Below are 18,165 nucleotides of genomic sequence, written 5' to 3'. Positions count from 1 at the left end.
CCATCACAGTTAAGCAAATATTTATACTGACAGGTGACAAGTGAATGAAGTTTTTCACCAAGTTTGTCATCTTTAACTTAGGAAATAGCTTAAAGTTTTAAAAGTTTACACATGCTAACTGTGTGAATATAAAAATTCAGGCAAACTAAACACAAGCTTCTAAACAATCTATAGTTTTCACCACAACAGTGTTTTTGAGAATACATAGATAATTCTGCTTTATACCCAGATTCTTTTGATATTTCCAAACAAGATGGTATCAATAAAAGATCTAGACAGGATAAATTGTACAGAGAACAAAAAGTACCAAAGTCCTTCACTGTATCTCACCAGATTCTCAAAGGAGAGGAAAAGAGAAAAGTCTGAGGTTCCAGATGAAAGTTATCATGGACTTTCCCCAAATTTAGTACCACCATCAAAAAACAAATTTCTTCACTCATCCAAGGCATGTAACTAGAAAACTAATTTTCATGGCATCAAATTTTATTTAATTTCTCCCTTCAGAGATAAAAACAGCAGATGTTTTCCAAAACATTAATATAGAAAAAATAAATAAAAAATAAAAAGACTATTACTGCCATGTAAAAACTGAATGGCAGAATGAAGCAAACAAAGAAGAAAAAAGTTTCAAAGCTCATAATTTCTCCTAATTTCTTGAGCTATCATGCCAGAAGTACCTAATCTTTTCCCTATGAGGAGCTTTCAATTATCCCTATGTCTAAAGACTGCTTTATGTAGCCTAAGACTAGCAGCAAGAGAATGGAAAAGGAAGAGGGCTCTGGCTCTCTCAGGGGAGGGGAATTCCGCTCCTACTGCAGAAGTATCATCGTCTTTTCAAAGTCCAGTGAGTCAGACACACGAGCCACCAGACCATCCCAGATCTACGAGTAGTTGATAACATCTAATAGTAAGTCTTAACTTCTAGAGCTAAATTTCCAAATGCCTTCCCAAGTGGCATCTCAAACTCAGTGTTTACAGAATGGAACTAATCCCCTTTACCAAACCCAGTGCTCTCACTGTGCTGTGTGTCCTAAGTTGCTTCAGTTCTGTCCGACTCTTTACCACTGCATGGACTGTAGCCTGCCAGGCTCTTCTATCCATTAGATTCTCCAGGCAAGTTGGGATGCCATGCCCTCCTCTAGGGGATCTTTCTGACCCAGGAATCAAACCCACGTCTCTTGTGTCTCCTGCACTGGCAGGTAGATTCTTTACCACTAGAACCACCTGGGAAACCCCACTCCAAAGTTGCTCCTCCTTCCTGAATCTCCTAACTTGGAGAATAGCACCATATTCAAGAATAGCACCATATCACAAGAGTCATACTGCCTTTAAAATCCTTCATGAATAACTTGCTGCCTACAGTAGAAAATCCAAACCATGAGTCATGGCATTCAATACTCTTTGAGGTAATTTCTTCATCTCCATAGTCATATGTCTTTTCCTCCTGCAACATAATATTAACACAATGTGTTTTGTCCATTCTAAAATATTCACAGCTTCCTGGAATACAAAATCTTTCTTATGCCGAGAAAGACACTACTACTCTGGTCCATTTCAAAGTGTTCATGGGATTCTCAAGGCAAGAATGCTAAAGTGGTTTGCCATTCCCTTCTCCAGTGGACCACGAACAGAGTTTTGCCAAGAGAACTCACTCTTGGCAAACACCCTCTTCCAACAACACAAGAGATGACTCTAAACATGGACATCACCAGATGATCAATACCGAAATCAGACTGATTATATTCTTTGCAGTCAAAGATGGAGAAGCTCTATACAGTCAGTAAAACAAGATGGGGAGCTGACTGTGGCTCAAATCATGAACTCCTTTTTGCCAAATTCAGATTTAAATTGAAGAAAGTAAGGAAAACCACTAGGCCATTCAGGTATGACCTAAATCAAATCTCTTACAGTTATGCAGTGGAAGTGACAAGTAGATTCAAGGGATTATATCTGATATACAGAGTGCCTGAAGAACTATGGACAGAGGTTCGTAACATTGTACAGGAGGCAGTGACCAAAACCACGCCCCCCAAAAAGAAATGTATAAAAGCAAAATGATTTAAGAAGCCTTACAAATAGCTGAGGAAATAAGAGAAGCAAAAGGCAAAGGATAAAAGGAAAGATATACCCATTTAAAGCAGAATTCCAAAGAATAGCAAGGAGAGATAAGAAAGACTTTCTAAGTGAACAATGCAAATAAATAGAGGAAAACAATAGAATGGGAAAGACTAGAGATCTCTTTAAGAAAATCAGAGATACCAAGGGAATATTTCATGCAAAGATGGGCACAATAAAGGACAGAAATTGTATAGACCTAACAGAAGCAGAAGGAGAAGGCAACGGCAACCCACTTCAGTGTTCTTGCCTGGAGAATCCCAGGGACGGGGGAGCCTGGTGGGCTGCCATCTATGGGGTCACACAGAGTCAGACACGACTGAAGCGACTTAGCAGCAGCAACAGAAGCAGAAGATATTAAGAAGAGGTGGCAAGAATACACAGAAGAACTATGTAAAAAAGATCTCAATGACCCAGATAGAGCCAGACATTCTGGAATGCGAAGTCAAGTTGGCCTTAGGAAACATCACTACAAACAAAGCTAGTGGAGGTGATGGAATTCCATCTGAGCTATTTTAAATCCTAGAAGATGAGACTGTGAAAGTGCTGCATTCAATATGCCAGCAAATTTGGAAAATTCAGCAGTGGCCACAGGACTGGAAAAGGTCAGTTTTCATTCCAATCCCAAAGAAAGGCAATGCCAAAGAACGTTCAAACTACCACAAAATTGCACTCATTTCACATGCTAGCGAGATCATGATCAAAATCCTCCAAGCTAGGCTTCAACAGTACATGAACTGAGAACTTCCAGATGTACAAGCTGGATTTATAAAAGGTAGAGGAACCAGAGATTAAATTGCCAATATCTGTTGGGTCATAGGAAAAGCAACAGAATTTCAAAAAAAACATCTACTTCTGCTTCATTAACTATGCTAAAGCATTTAACTGTGAAGATCACAACAAACTGTGGAAAATTCTTCAAGAGATGGGAATACCAGACCACCTTACCTTTATTCCAAGAAATACGTATGCAAGTCAAGAAGCAACAGTTAGAACTGAACATGGAACAATGGACTGGTTCAAAATTGGGAAAAGAAGTACATCAAGGCTGTATATTGTCACCCGGCTAATTTACCTTATATGCAGAGTACATCATGCAAAATGCCAGGCTGGATGAGGCACAAGCTGGAATCAAGATTTCCAGGAGAAATATCAATACCCTCAGATATGCATATGTTACTACTTATGGCAGAACGTGAAGAGGAACAAAAGAGCCTCTTGATGAGAGTGAAAGAGGAAAGTGAAAAAGCTGGCTTAAAACTCAACATCCAAAAAATCAAGATCATGGCATCCAGTCCCATCACTTCATGGCAAATAGATGGGGAAACAATGGAAACAGTGACAGATTTTATTTTCTTGGGCTCCAAAATGACTGCAGATGGTGATTGCAGCCATGAAATTAAAAGGCACTTGCTCTTTGGAAGGAAAGCTATAACAAATCTATGACATTAAGAAGCAGAGACATCTCTTTGCCAACAAAGGTCCATATAGTCAAAGCTATTGTTTTTCCCGTAGTCATACTTGAATGTGAGAATTGGACCATAAAGAAGACTGAGCACGGAAGAATTGACGTTTTTGAACTGTAGTGCTGGAGAAGACTCTTGAGAGTCCACTGGATTGCAAGGAGATCAAACAAATCAATCCTAAACAAATCAACCCTGAATATTCATTGGAAGGACTGATGCTGAAGCTGAAGCTTCAGTACTTTGGCAACCTGATGCGAAGAGCTGACTCGCTGGAAAAGACCGTGATGCTGGGAAAGATTGAAGGCAGGAGGAGAAGGGGATGACAAAGGACAAGATGGTTGGACGGTGTCACTGACTCAATCAATGGACTTGGGTGTGAACAGGCTCCGGGAGATGGTAAAGAACAGGGAAGCCTGGCACAGTCCATGGAGTCACAAGGAGTCGGACATGACTGAGTGACTGAACAACAACAACTCTGGTCCATCTGGAAAACTCCTATTCGTTCTTCAAGATTGAGATCAATGATCACCTGCTGAGTTAAAAGTTTCTGACTCTTCACCAAGAAAAGTTGAAAAGTTGTTCCTCTATCTTCCTACTCTTATAGGATCCTGTGTATTTAATATTCCTATTGTAAAATAGTATTTAATATATTTGTTTTTAATATATTCTGATCTTCTTAAAGGCAGAGTTTTTACCTTACATATACACTGTTCAAATTGTCAATATGCCACGAAATGTATAGCAACTAGTGGAAGGCTCAATAAATCGTTGAATTGATTAACTTATTATCGATCAATTAAACTTTGGTTTTCCTCTGTTCAGTCCACTTAAATTTCCAAGATTAAAAAAAAGTCTGTTAAAGAATGGTACTTCTTGTAATCTTCCACGCATACTTCTGAAGTCCATTAGAATTTTCATTTGCCTCAAAATCAATTTAAGTCTCAACAATAAAACATACTATACCATTCTTACTCCTTAACTAAATATTCAAGGTAAGCCTTTTCTATACATGTTTATAAGTTTTACAATTGCTATACTATTATAAGTTTTACTATTTTTACTATTATAAGCATTTGCCAACCACAAAATGCTTAAGGGATTAAAAAAATTTTAAGTACTATTTCAGAAAGCCCCTGATATCTCAGATGCACTGGCAAACACCAACTGAAGAAACAGAAGAAAAAAGGAGATGTTATTCACTTGTTCATTCAAACATTTGAAATAAAATTTAATCACTGCATGTTTATTGAAAAAATGAGAGAGCAAATGTTAGGAATATTATATAAACAACAAAACTGTTACAAAATAAACCATTCAAGATGAAATGTTTATGCAGGACATAAAGGTTGAAAATTAAAGTCAATAAAAAGAAAAATTAAGCAAGATAAATCCAGGGGCCTTTAAAAAAAATTGGTTTACAACATTTGTAAAAACAAACCAAATAAATCTATTACAACATAATCACATCTATTTATAGGAAGGAGAAAATTTAAGAAGAAAGAAAATGGTAAAATGCAACAGGAAGAAGACAGATACTAAGGAATGGCTCATGGTGTTAGTTAGGTTATCAGAGACATTCTGCACTGTAATCTGAAATGCAGGGAGCACATGTGGTATATGCTTGTAGAGGACTTAACACTAAGGGCATTCTTCCGCTACTTCTGCCAACAGATGAGCGGCTTCTGAGAATGCATACCAAATTAATTCCCCAGCTGTTCATATGCATAGAAGCAGCTGCTGCTGTTACTGCCTAACACTTATGGTAGTCTGTCAGCACCTCTAATCTCTACCACAGCAGACAAGCCACTCAACTAAGGTTGCTGCAGTACTTGCAAAGACAGAATCTCTGAATTAAGAACCAGGTGGCACTAGACTGCCAGCTCTGAGCCTCAGAGCTGCTGGCTGCATGTTGCTGGTCTAACAGCTGCTGAGATATTCTTGCTAAAAAAAAAATAAGCTTAACAAAAATACTCCTGCACAGAAATTTTCTGAAATCATGATAGCACTCAATGCAAAATAAGAGTTCAATCTACAGAAATCCATTTCACAGATGTTTTAAGAACACATCTATTTTATAAAGTAAGGCACATCTGCATGAAAAGAATTAAAAAGAAGAACCTATAGGAAATCAAAATCAAAATATTTACAAAGAATGCATCAGGAACTTAAAGCTTCCTCATATTTTTACATGACAGTTTTACTTTGCAACTATGAAACACTAAGAAAGTTTTTAAAATATTAAAAAGTCATCTAAACATCTCAAATTAAGGTAAGATTCCTAATAGTATACTTTTTCAGATTTCTGTACTAATTACTTCCCTGAGTGGTTCAAAATCCTATGCTTTCTTCCTCGTTAAAGCAAAGGCACAGTTACAAACTATAATCATGGCTCTGAGGTGTTAGTTATAACGAGAAGTGAACACATTAACTAAATATGCTGAAGTAATATATAAAGAACATTTAAAACAAAATTTTGGGTCTCATTTTTTTTTTAATGTACATGTCTTTCTTATATTAGAATCAAACATAGTTATCAATTACTTAACTAAAATTATTTATTGTTAATATTAGTAATAGCTTTTAAAAGTACCTTGATCTCTGTGTTTCTAAAATTTTTCCCAGTCCATTTATTGATCTGAAATAAATATAAAAATGAGGAGGGTAAAAAAGTAAATGTTAACTTTTTAAAAAACCACTTCACATTATTTATGAAACATGAAGTGAGCATATATATCATACAGCTAGAGAAAAATAAACAATAAGAAAACTTCCTTTTTTATAGTTTAGTTTTTTCCTTCTAATCATAAATCAGGTATATTCCACTTATACAATCAATGATGGTATGTAAAACTCTACCGCACAACTGACAGACTAGGGACTACTCTGTATTTATATAAAGACCCTTCACTTTAGAAAAAATGATTCATAAATAGCCAGTAATTCTAAAGTTCTTGAAATGAGTAAATACATCAAACTTTTAAACTGACACCTAATTTTCCTCAATACACATTGGTGGAAATGGCTGTACACACGCTAGAAATAAAAACCTAGTTACAAGTGGCTTTGACCCCAGCCTGTCCTCAGTTTCAGTCACACATCTGTTTTTTTAAATAGAATAACCTCTTCAGTTCCCTAGCTAAGATCTCTATCTACTCTGCCAGCCCTTCCCTTTCTGGTACAAAGATAATGAAATATGTTTCCCTTTGTATGGTGCCAAAAATACTTGTTAAATCCTTTTCAGTATACTGTATAATATCTATTTAAACAATCAATTTCATTACCTTTAGGGTTATTTGCTGACAACATTTGCTATTGTTCTCGTGGGTAAAAATTCCCAAACAATGATAGTGAGGCAAGACTCTACTAATTCACAAAAGTCTTAATCTTCTCTTTTGAATATACTCTATAATCTGATGGCTATTACCTCTCAAATATGTTTACTATAATCTGATGGCTATTACCTCTCAAATATGTTTACTTTCTTCCAACTGTTCAAGTCTAATTCTGAGTCAGTCACAAGTCTGAGGTTCAATGGAGGGTAAGAAACCCAAAGAGTGTATAATTTATCAAAGTGTTTTGTCAAAGTCTTTTCTCGTATTGCTATACAGTACAGGCTGGCAACAACGTTCAACTGCATATTCTACAAGCAATGGAAAACAATTTTACTTATTACTATTTACATAACAGTCTATTACGCAACAACAAAATATGTGATTCCCTGAATATGTGATTCAGTGACAACTGAAGCAAGTCAATCTTGAACCTTAAATTTATACAAGAGTTACAGTAAAAATATTCTGTACAGTACATTTTTAATATGCAGGTACTTAATACACATTTCTAATTTTGTACCTAATAGTTGTTCTTAACTTGTTTAAATCCTCTTCTGAAACCAAGTCTGTTTTATTGATGATGATGATATCTGCCAAAGCAACTTGCCTAAATTAGCAAACAAAGAACAGATGTCAAGAGAAAAGCTAAGAAATGAAAAATAGAAAACACCTCCTCCAGATCAATTAGCAATTTAAAAGTATACAGTACTCTATGTAATAATTTGATTTACCCCTAAACTACTTATCATTCTTCAAATAATAAGGATGAATTGCATTCATCACTATATAAATTAAGATTTCACATTATTCATTCAAAAAATATTTATTAAGTGTTCTTACTGGCTACTCTAAAACTACAAAGATAAGCCTCAAAAAGTTTACAATCAAGGATGGTTTACAATTAGGATGATTTTCAACTCATGATTTTCTCTGTAAAGAAATGCATAATTCTGATATCCAATATGGTAGGAACAAGGACAGTCTACTTATTAAAGTATTCCATGTAATAGTTACCATAATTTTCAAAGAAATTACAAAGAACAAGTTCACTTAACATTCAGTTCAGTTCAGTTGCTCAGTCATGTCTGACTCTTAATTAACATTTTTAAAAAATCTACACTAAAGAAGATATATAAGGATCTTGAATAATTACCTTCACCATTACAAATATGTATTTTCTCTATAAGATAGACACACTACAGAAATTAAGTTAAAGAATCCAGTTGACAGGATGCTGGATAACAAAATAGCTTACTATGATTAGAAATTCTATTTTCTATGATTCTTTAAAATTTCCTCAATTCTTCAGGAAAGTTTAATCACTAGGCTGTTTCCAGTACTGGTTTTACACTACCTAATGGTATAGCTGATTATTTTTAAAGAACAACCAGATTCTCAAAAATAAATCAACTTTAATTCACTGAAAAGCAGGTTTCAACAGTAGGTACATCACAATCCCATTTTTATTTAAGTAAATTTCATATGAATAAAGACTGAATGTGCACATGTCAAAATACAGACAACCGGAACTTCAAATTGAAGGGCTTCTGTATTTAACTTTATTTTGGTTTCTATGTGTGTGTTAGTTGCTCAGTCATGTCCAACTCTTTGAGACCCAACAGACTGTGTAGCCTGCCAGGATCCTCTGTCCATGAATTCTCCAGGCAAGGATACTGGAGTGGGTTGCCATTCCCATTTTGCTATTTTCTATTTGGTTTACTTATATTGTCTATAACAAATGCATTTTAACAAGGAAAAAGTCACAAAAATATTTAAGTTTAGTCTAATGTGAATCATAGCTAAATACCAAATGAAGTGTTTAGCCAGGATTATAAAACAACAGAGTACCATATTCCAAAATGACAGGCAATCAACCACCTGCTTGCATCATCTGCAGCAAATCTTGGTTTGGGGAAGGGAGACCTCCCTTTTAAATCCAATAGCATATTCAGGGACTATTGAAAGTGAAAGTGAAAGTTGCTCAGTCATGTCCAACTCTTTGCAACCCCATGGACTGTATAGTTCATGGAATTCTCTAGGCCAGAATACTCAAGTGGGTAGCCTTTCCCTTCTCCAGGGGATCTTCCCTGGGACTATTCCTATTCCCAAACTCTTTCCCCATTAACAAGAATATGCTTAGGGTCAGCAAAATAATTTAAATATTCATAAGTCTAAAGAGAATGCTTCTCAGGTGGCGCTAGTGGTAAAGAACCAGCCTGCCAATGCAGGACACACAGGAGACATGGGTTCCATTCCTGGGTCAGGAAGATCAGCTGGAGGAGGAAACGGCAACCCACTCTAGTATTCTCGCCAGGACAATCTCATGGACAGAGGAGCCTGGCAGGCTGCAGTCCGTGGGGTCAGAAAGAGTAGGACACAACTGAGCAAGCACTGAAGACTAAGTCTAAAGAGAACCCAATTAGGAGCATAAAGGTATTTAAACAAAAAATGTTCTAAACGTCAAACTGCAACTGTTTCTGTATTGTTCCTCTGCTGTGTTGAATAACAATGAACATTTGAGTCAAATGAATTACTATGAAAGAAGGCAGGAAGTGAATCAACTCTGTTTAACAATCATTTTCAATCCCAAAGAAATCATATGAGAACAACAAAATATTTTTAAATGTTCACATATTAAAAGTTCCTCACAAAGTACAACTGGGCTCAGCACTCAGTTTATGCTGTAATATAGTTTTAAATAAAATTTTAGTTATCAGATCATTATAAATAGCAATAATTCAAACACAGGAAAAAGATTTTCCTTGATTATGTTTTTGTTTCTCAGTTTGTTTTGTTTTTCCTACCAATAATTTCCTTTTTCCATTTAGCCAGTAATCAGTAAATACTTTAAACAAATGAATACCTAGAAGCTTCATTGATAAGTCCATCAGGTTTTTCTTCTGCTAAATGCTAAACAAAAACAAAATTTGAACAAAAGTTACTGTGGTCTCACACACAACCTAAAGTCAACACAAAGGATTTTTACTTCTTACCTCTAATAAAAACTTCAAATTCTATTGGTGGTTTAGTCGCCAAGTTGGGTCCGACTCTTGCAACCTCATGGACTGTAGCCCACCAGGCTCCTCTGTCCATAGAATTTCCCAGGCAAGAATACTGGAGTGGGTTGCCATTTCCTTCTCCAAGGGATCTTCCCAATCCAGGGATCGAACACAAGTCTCTTGTACTGCAGGTGGATTCTTTACCAACTGAGCTACCAGGAAGGTCCATTAAGTTCTATTACTGAATATCCAAATTCAGGATTAACTTTTCTATCTGAAACCACTTTCTTCCTCACCTGTAAATTTTTTCCTACAGTGAACTTATGGGGTTTTTTGAGGGGAAAGTGAGGTATAAGGGCTTAAATTTTGTCCTCTGACCTCTTCTTTTTCTTAAATGGAAAACCCTCCAGATTTAAATAATGTCATAAAAACACACAACATTATAGTTCAGAAATTAGGCATTTTCCTTTTTACAAAACTGTCCTTGTTCTAAATATTCATTATTACTTATTTTTTTTAAAAGAGATAACCACCAAAATTTTACTTTAATAAACTTCCCTCCATTCCTAGCCCTACCCCAGAACCAGGCACATTATGAACTTGTACTGGGCCCTTCCAATTCCCTAGAAACAAATGATCTGTGAGAAGGACAGTCTTATATTTAGCAAAAAGTTGGTTAACATTTTGAAACCTACACTTGAATGATCTGGCCTCTCCAGTTAACTTTATTTTGCACCTTGCCAAAATCAAGCTAGCACCAAAAAATACTTTGACAGAGAAGTCCACAGGATAGTTTTGATCTCTCTGGGAGTACATATTATTTTTTCAAAATCCTATTTATATCCCTAAAGTCATCAGTGTCATAAAGTTTTCTAAAAAATGTTTCACCTTCATTACCTTAACCTTCAATAGATGTTCTCTGTCACAAGAAAAAGTTGCCTACTAATGTCAGAGGCAATTTGATTATATAACATTTTTTGTATTTGAATTGAACCCCCAAATTATTAAGTCCTTTTATAAACATGGTCTCATTTATCCCTAATAACAATTATGGGGAATGACTATTCTTATTTCATAAAAGAGAAAACTAAATCTAACACTGTCACCATCACAGGATACCTTTTCATAGGGTGATTTTTCAAAAATTGCAAGAGGGCTCAACAGAAGTAAAATGAACATAATTTAAAAACCTTTGTGAAAGCTTTTTATGTCATATAAAATCATTCTTGTATGCTGCTGCTAAGTTGCTTCAGTCGTATCCGACTCTTTGCGACCCCACAGACGGCAGCCCACCAGGGTCCTCCATCCCTGGGATTCTCCAGGCAAGAATACTGGAGTGGGATGCCATTTGTTTCTCCAATGCATGAAAGTGAAAAGTGAAAGCGAAGTCGCTCAGTCGTGTCCGACTCAGTGTCATTAATAACTGCATAAAATTATATGCATAATGATCACCTAAAATTACATTCAACATTATTTCATCAAGTCAGTTTTACAATTCATGAAGAGGTAGAGCATTAAGGTATTTGGATAGTTTGGAACCTAAGAGCAAACTGGTAATCATTTTATTTACTAGTCTTGGTAAAATCTATAGAGAAAAACTTTTTTTCTCCTAAAAGTTTGTCAAATTCTATTTTTAGGGAAACCAGTATAAACTAAAACTAGAGTAATTATGCACTGATTCCACTTTAGGTGCAAAATGATACCACTTTAGGTACAATCCTATAAATTCAACTGGCAGGCTACAGTCCATAGGGTTGCAAAGAGTCAGACATGACTGAAGAAACTGAGCATGCATGCTGAATAGATAAGTGGATGTTGTTATCTGAAGAATACTACATAACATGCAGCAACAAACCCCCTTCTAGTCAGCAGGAAATCTATTTAATAAAGATGCATTTTTACCAATGCATCTGTCTCCGAATGATCCTATAATATTGAATTCTTTTAAACTTTTGAAATAGTTTCAAAATATTATATTTTGATCTTTTGGAAGATTTATTTACATATGAATTTGGGGCTTTTCAGCTGTGAGCCGGAGGAGTGTGAAAAAGATATAGCAAGAAAATCAGAGTTTTTTTAATTTCTGTGCCTAAACATAACTAATAATATAGTATTTTCACAAAGTAACTCAGGTTTTTAATACATCCAGTCTCTAGAAAATCAGAAATTTTCACTCGAAGTTAATGGGGCATCTAATCTATCTTCAAAAGATTAGAAATTTTCACTCAAAGCTAACATGGACTGGACTAACGTTTTATGATCTCTAGGAAGTCAAGAAGCATCAAATGCACAAACATATTAAAAGTGCCCCAAATAAAAACCTACCAATAAGTACAATTCTATTAAGAATGATATGTAATAAACATATAAAAAAGCAGAAGAGATAAATGTCCCTGTTCTATGTAAATATGAAGGCTATACAAACATAAACAAATAATAAATGCACATTAACATTTATTTTCTCTGGCTATCAGCTCAACATGTCCTTTATGCAACTTCTTATCTTCGAAAGTCAAACTGCAAAAAGACTAAAACCAGTGTCTGCAATTCAAAAGGACATTTTCCAGTGACTTACACCATTAGTCATTAAGTCCGATGACTCCCATTCACAAAGTTAAAAAACAGAGACTGTGACATTCTACTCTACCTGTACAGGTAAGGAAGAAAACATTTTTGCAATGTTTTTTTCAAAATATTTTATGTGTGTATATCCCCAACAGATGCCTCATCGCTGCTTAGAGACTGGCTTTTGCTTACATATCAGAAAAGATTAAAAAATATTTGGCAGTACTTAATCCAACATATGGAGAAGGCAATGGCAACCCACTCCAGTACTTTTGCCTGGAAAAATCCCATGAATGCAGGAGCCTGGTGGGCTGTAGTCCATGGAGTTGCTAAGAGTCGGACACAACTGAGCGACTTCCCTTTCACTTTTCACTTTCATGCATTGGAGAAGGAAATGGCAACCCACTCCAGTGTTCTTGCCTGGAGAATCCCAGGAACAGGGGAGCCTGCTGGGCTGCCGTCTATGGGGTCGCACAGAGCCGGACACGACTGAAGCAACTTAGCAGTAGCAGCAGCAGTAATCCAACATATCAAAAAGGTTAAGGTTCCACCCTCTAACTTAGCATAGCATAAAAATAAATCCTTTGAAATAACACCACTGTATGATACAACTTCAGGAAGGGTTTAGAGGGTGTCCTTTTCTACAGAAATAGAAACAGGCTGGTAGGAAAGAAAGAAAGTAAAAAACACTGTTTTGACCAAAGTAGAAAGAAATCTAGTGTCAAAGATGTCAGATGACACTAAAAAAAAAAAAAAGCAGCAGCATTTCTTTCCAATGGATTGGTTATAGCTAACACTATTTTAGCTTTTAAAAAAAGATTATTGCATAATGTCAGTCTATTTATTTTTCTGGTCTTTTCTAAGCCACTGTTTACTGACTGAATTGTTTCAACAGCTTGAGCAATATAACAGAAGAACCAAAAAGAAACCTCTGACTTGACCTTTTCTGTGTAACTTCATTCTTTGATTCTATTGCATTAAATGCTGTCACATTCGTAGAACTGAAAAGGACAATGTCACTAGCCTGGGTGTCAAGTCCTAAGAATAGAGACCTGTCATTTGAAGTTGTCCAATTCTTTGCCCATGATTAAAAAATGAATATTTCAAATCAATGGGTGACAATCCCATTAGAGTGATAGCCCATGATATCAATTACCACTTCAGTTTCAATTTGGCTGGCTGGCCACAGGGTACCATTTCTCAGGTTTACTTGTGATGGGCTGGCTCTGTGAAGCATGACACCCTTAAATTGCTGCCCATTATCCAAGTGTCATTCCTTGTACTGCCTCAGAATTCTCGGAATCACAAGCAGCTCCTAAGGTCAAGCTTTGCAACCAAAGGAATTGGACAAGTTGGCAAATTCTTTATATAAAGGAAAAGTTATTTATTTGGCACCTGACTTAGAAAATCTGAAGTTTCCATTATCCTGACAGTATGTCAGTTTTGTGTAGGTATATTGATTTAATAATTTAAGAGGTTTTATCAAGGTGGCAGGGGGTTAAACGTTTATTGTGTTTGCATTATTCAGAATGTTGCTTTGCTTTTTTTGGCTTCTATCACACTCATAATAGATTCTATTTAACTCTTTTCCACACCCAAATATACATAAATACATAAAAAGTTTGATTTGGTGCAAAGCACTTTTAAGTCCATCAAAACAAACAAACAAACAAAAATCCTGCTATCCATCCTGTAAATATTCCAAATTTGGTAATAAACATATAGGGGATGGATTCAAACATGCTCTTTAATAAACATTCAGTGAAGAATTTTGACTTTTTTCATTTTGTTTTGCTTCTTCTGTAAACATTTTACTAGAAATATGATTTCAGGATAGCTGGAATATTTCAGAGTAAAACTATAATATTTGGGATCTTTCTTTGGTTCTTAAGACTATTAATAAAATTTGACTTAACATCTAAAAAGGAATTATTTCCCAAACTTCACAAATTAGGGTCTCTCCATTCCTGAGGGAACTGAAGGGCCGATGAAGGGGTACTGGTAACCCATTTAACAAGCCTGCCATCATAATGTTATTGAAGGTTTGGAAGAAAAACAAACTTGTTCAAATTAAGAAATTCAGTTATAATGTGGGATAGAACACAAAATGGATGTGAATTTTAAAACATTACATTTAAACTTCTAAGAAATGACTACTCTGAGCATTATCCATATTCCCAGACCAGATCAAGAGATGGAGGATAATTTCATTCTCTTCTGCCTTTAGTAATAACTCACTTGGAAAGTTGAGAAACACTACTTTATACAGCAATATGCATTTTAAAATCTGACTATTTTTCATTTTGTAAACTGAAGTTGATTTAAGCATAAATCCTGATTTCTTCAAAATACGGCAAAGCACTATATTTTTTAAAAACTCAATCATCTCCAGCTTGTGTCTGACAACAGTTTAACAAGAAAAATAAGCTCTCATATGCTCATATCAAGCTCAATTTCCTCTATCAAACAGAAAGACTTATCAATATTGGGGCTGAGTCCTAGGGAGGGGTTACACACACCCAAACTTTGTGCTGTAAAGAAAGAAAGAGAGAAGTCGCTCAGTCGTGTCCGACTCTTTGCAACCGTAAGTCCTCCAGGCTCCTCTGGCCACAGGATTTTCCAAGCAAGAATACTGAAGTGGTGTACAATCTCCTTCTCTAGGGATTCTATAAATTTTTCTTATTATAAATATTACACTTTCAACTTAAATCACATCAAGTCAGAGAAGGAGAAAATAAACAGTTAACTTAAAAATACAAAATAATAATTAAATGAAACACAAATTTCATCTATTGTTCAAGATACGTAAAAAAACTATTTTTTTTTTACCATATTTGTTTTATTCCTCTTCATGCTAAGTTTTCAAAACATGATCTATTAAATTAAAAATGTAAATCACTGGCTTAATATACAGTTCTCTGATAATATTACTGCCATTTTAAAAAGCAATATCTTTCATATTTACAGTGGAAAATTATTTTTGTTAAGGATATTTCAAACAGACACAAACATAGAAAAAACAATATAATCAATCCTCATATACCTAGCTCTTAACAAATAATGAGTAACTCACAGAAATTTTTCAACTTACTTTTAATCCATATTTTGAATCTACAACAGTTATGATACCTACAAAGAAATAAATCTTTTAATCATTTTTGCTCTTAAGAATGAAAATTTAATGCATTTCCATTCACAAATGTCACTCAATAAAACATTGTTTTTTTTCCTCTTGCCAGCATTGCAATTTAACTCCATTCCATTAGTAAGTAGATGCATTTCAAACATGTCCTTAGCACTATTCTAAGGCACAAGATAGGATATAATAAAAATAAATGTTTAAAATTAAATAAAAAAGAAAATAAGATTTCTCTGGCCTTTAAAAAGCTTACAATCCAAAATATGATGAGATGAATTTCATAATGTAAAGCGGAAAGTGATAAATCACACAAGATAGCTTATCTTCAGTTAACTTTCACATAATCAAAAATGAAACTTTTCTTATTTAAAATATTGCTTAACAAATCTGAGGCATCTTAGAATATCTTATTCCTAACATCTCTTACCAATCTAACTCACACAGTTCTTTTATCTAATATGTACCTAAATTTCCAAATGACCAATTAGTTGGGTAATCTCTGAATTTATATACTAAATAATCTTTGGAAGGATAACAACAGAATGAGTTTGATGATGCCTAAGGAATTTAATCAGCTACATTTCATATGCATTAGGGCCAAATGATGAGGCCCAGTTTCAGTAATTCTTAAAGTTCACCCCTTAGTCTAGGAAAATATGGTTTCTAGAAAGGTGGGGGATGTTTCAGGGGACATATGTGCCTAATTCAGAAAGTTTCTAATATGCCTTAAATGAAGCCTATGAACAAGACTGCCCAAAAGTGTTAGTGGGTAACGGATAGGGAACTTTGTTTAACTGTTACCTTCAAGAGAAAAGGAAAGTAGAAATTTGATCCTCATACTATATGTTTTTTAAAATAAAAAGTTATATACTAACTGCATAAATTAAACATCAGGGAATATAGTAAAGCTACATAGTATTTTTAAAGGAAAACCTTAATGGAAACACTAAACTGGGAGATGAGATTACAATGGACATCTAGTTCTAATACTGTTTGGGACTTTAGAATCTGTTCAAAGACATCATCATCACTGAACAAGCTTAAAAAGAGTATCAATACAAGGAATTAGAAGTATAATATGAATAAACAAAAACGATCTTAACATTACATTTTACTTGAAAATTTAAAGAAAAATTCATTTCTAAACTTACCATCAAGATAAATATCAACCCCTAATTCAGCATCAACCCAAAACATAGAAGCTACAGCACCTGAAAATATATAATAATACTCATCAAATAAAAAACATTTCTTCAAACTAGGAAACAAAATTCTATCCATAATTATTTAATCTGCCCCAATGGAATTAGCAGGCAAATACATATATGAATAAAATATGGGTTTTCAATCTTCTTAAGGGAATATAGAACCATTTATTATTTTATATCCATTTCTTGCCCTCTCTTTTACTTCAATTTAAAAAAGAACAGGTATTATTACAGACAAATACAATATCAAGCTTTTACCAATGCCATAATAATTTACCAATAAATATTATCAAATAATTTGAGCAGAATGGCTGTATGTACATAGGTCTAATTTTTATTTTCTCTCTCCTGAATAAAATAATCATACAGTTCACAAATAATTATCTCCCTAAAGGAAAACAAAGCAAATACAGATAAATCCAAAATCAGTTGTTCAAATTTTTTTGTAAATTTTCAAAAATTTAAGTTTTACAGAATAAAAGTATGACAAAATTAATTAAGGTCTTACTAATAAATCCTTACACTATTTATTAGTATGGTATATAAAATTTAGAGAATGTTTTGAGGAAAAATAATTTCTAAATAAGAAATTAAAACTTATTTTTGATAGAAACTGGTTCAGCACCAAACCACACACCCTGATTAGTATGCCACAACACACAAAAAAGAAAACTGACAGCAAAGAAAGAATTTGATTTTTCAAAGCATCAGAGCCCTATTAGTGACAGAGCTGTCGAAAAGAATGAGTATGGGGAAAAACAAGGATAACTGAACTCATTCCAATGTCTAAAGCTGTCCACCTACCCTGATGAGATGTGGTCTCCCAAGCATCACTCTGTGTCAACAATGAAATACCTGTCAACTGTTTACAGTGATTACTCATGCAGGATATAGCAAGGGCCACAAGATCTAATGGTTTCCTGATACCTATTGATTTTTTCCTAAAAACTTAATAGTTTTCCAATTTGACTGAAATAGGATTTGTGAGTAACAGGGGCTGAATCAATGCCTGTCCTTTTCAAGGAAATTACTTTACCATGACAATTATTTAGCTTAGAACCGGAGGGTGTCAGTCTTTTCAACAGGAAACAACTGAATTGCCAATAAAAATTTTCTTCACTTACTTGACTAACAACATGATTTTAATTAATGAAGGAGAAAAAGTAAATCTACTGTGAATTATTTTTAAAAGTATTCATTTTTCCACTCAGTAAAATTCCTAACACTGTACACAAATATTTTTTAATTCACTGATTTCTATTCAGATAGCTTATAAGTCCAATAGTTCACATTTGCATAGTATTAATTTGAGCTGTAAGACTATTAGAGCTTTTATTCTAA

At 34.5% G+C, this 18,165-nt stretch overlaps 1 protein-coding gene across 8 annotated transcripts in view; it reads right to left on the bottom strand.

Moving 5' to 3' along the window:
- LOC147366982 (putative COBW domain-containing protein 7) overlaps window positions 1–18,165 on the bottom strand; it is a 52,241-nt gene that overhangs the window by 21,202 nt on the left and 12,874 nt on the right. For 6 of the 8 annotated variants that reach the window (XR_015169676.1, XR_015169675.1, XM_086415422.1 and 3 more), the window contains exons 5-9: window positions 16,768–16,827; window positions 15,569–15,606; window positions 9,777–9,823; window positions 7,434–7,520; window positions 6,172–6,216 (exon numbers count right to left, since the gene is read on the bottom strand). Coding sequence is in view for 6 of the 8 variants with exons in the window: in XM_086415422.1 (XP_086271548.1) it covers window positions 6,172–6,216; window positions 7,434–7,520; window positions 9,777–9,823; window positions 15,569–15,606; window positions 16,768–16,827 (277 nt within the window). In the remaining 2 variants the exon portion in view is untranslated. The remainder of the gene's footprint in view (window positions 1–6,171; window positions 6,217–7,433; window positions 7,521–9,776; window positions 9,824–15,568; window positions 15,607–16,767; window positions 16,828–18,165) is intronic. The other 2 variants (XM_086415424.1, XM_086415423.1) reach the window with 1 other exon arrangement.

The sequence above is a fragment of the Bos grunniens genome, chromosome 8 (assembly GCF_055505025.1).
Source record: "Bos grunniens cultivar Pamir isolate PY7600 chromosome 8, Bosgru_T2T1.0, whole genome shotgun sequence".
Classification (NCBI taxonomy): Eukaryota; Metazoa; Chordata; class Mammalia; order Artiodactyla; family Bovidae; genus Bos; species Bos grunniens.
Note: the sequence above shows the minus strand (reverse complement) of the source record. Positions and strands in the feature narration are given on the sequence as shown.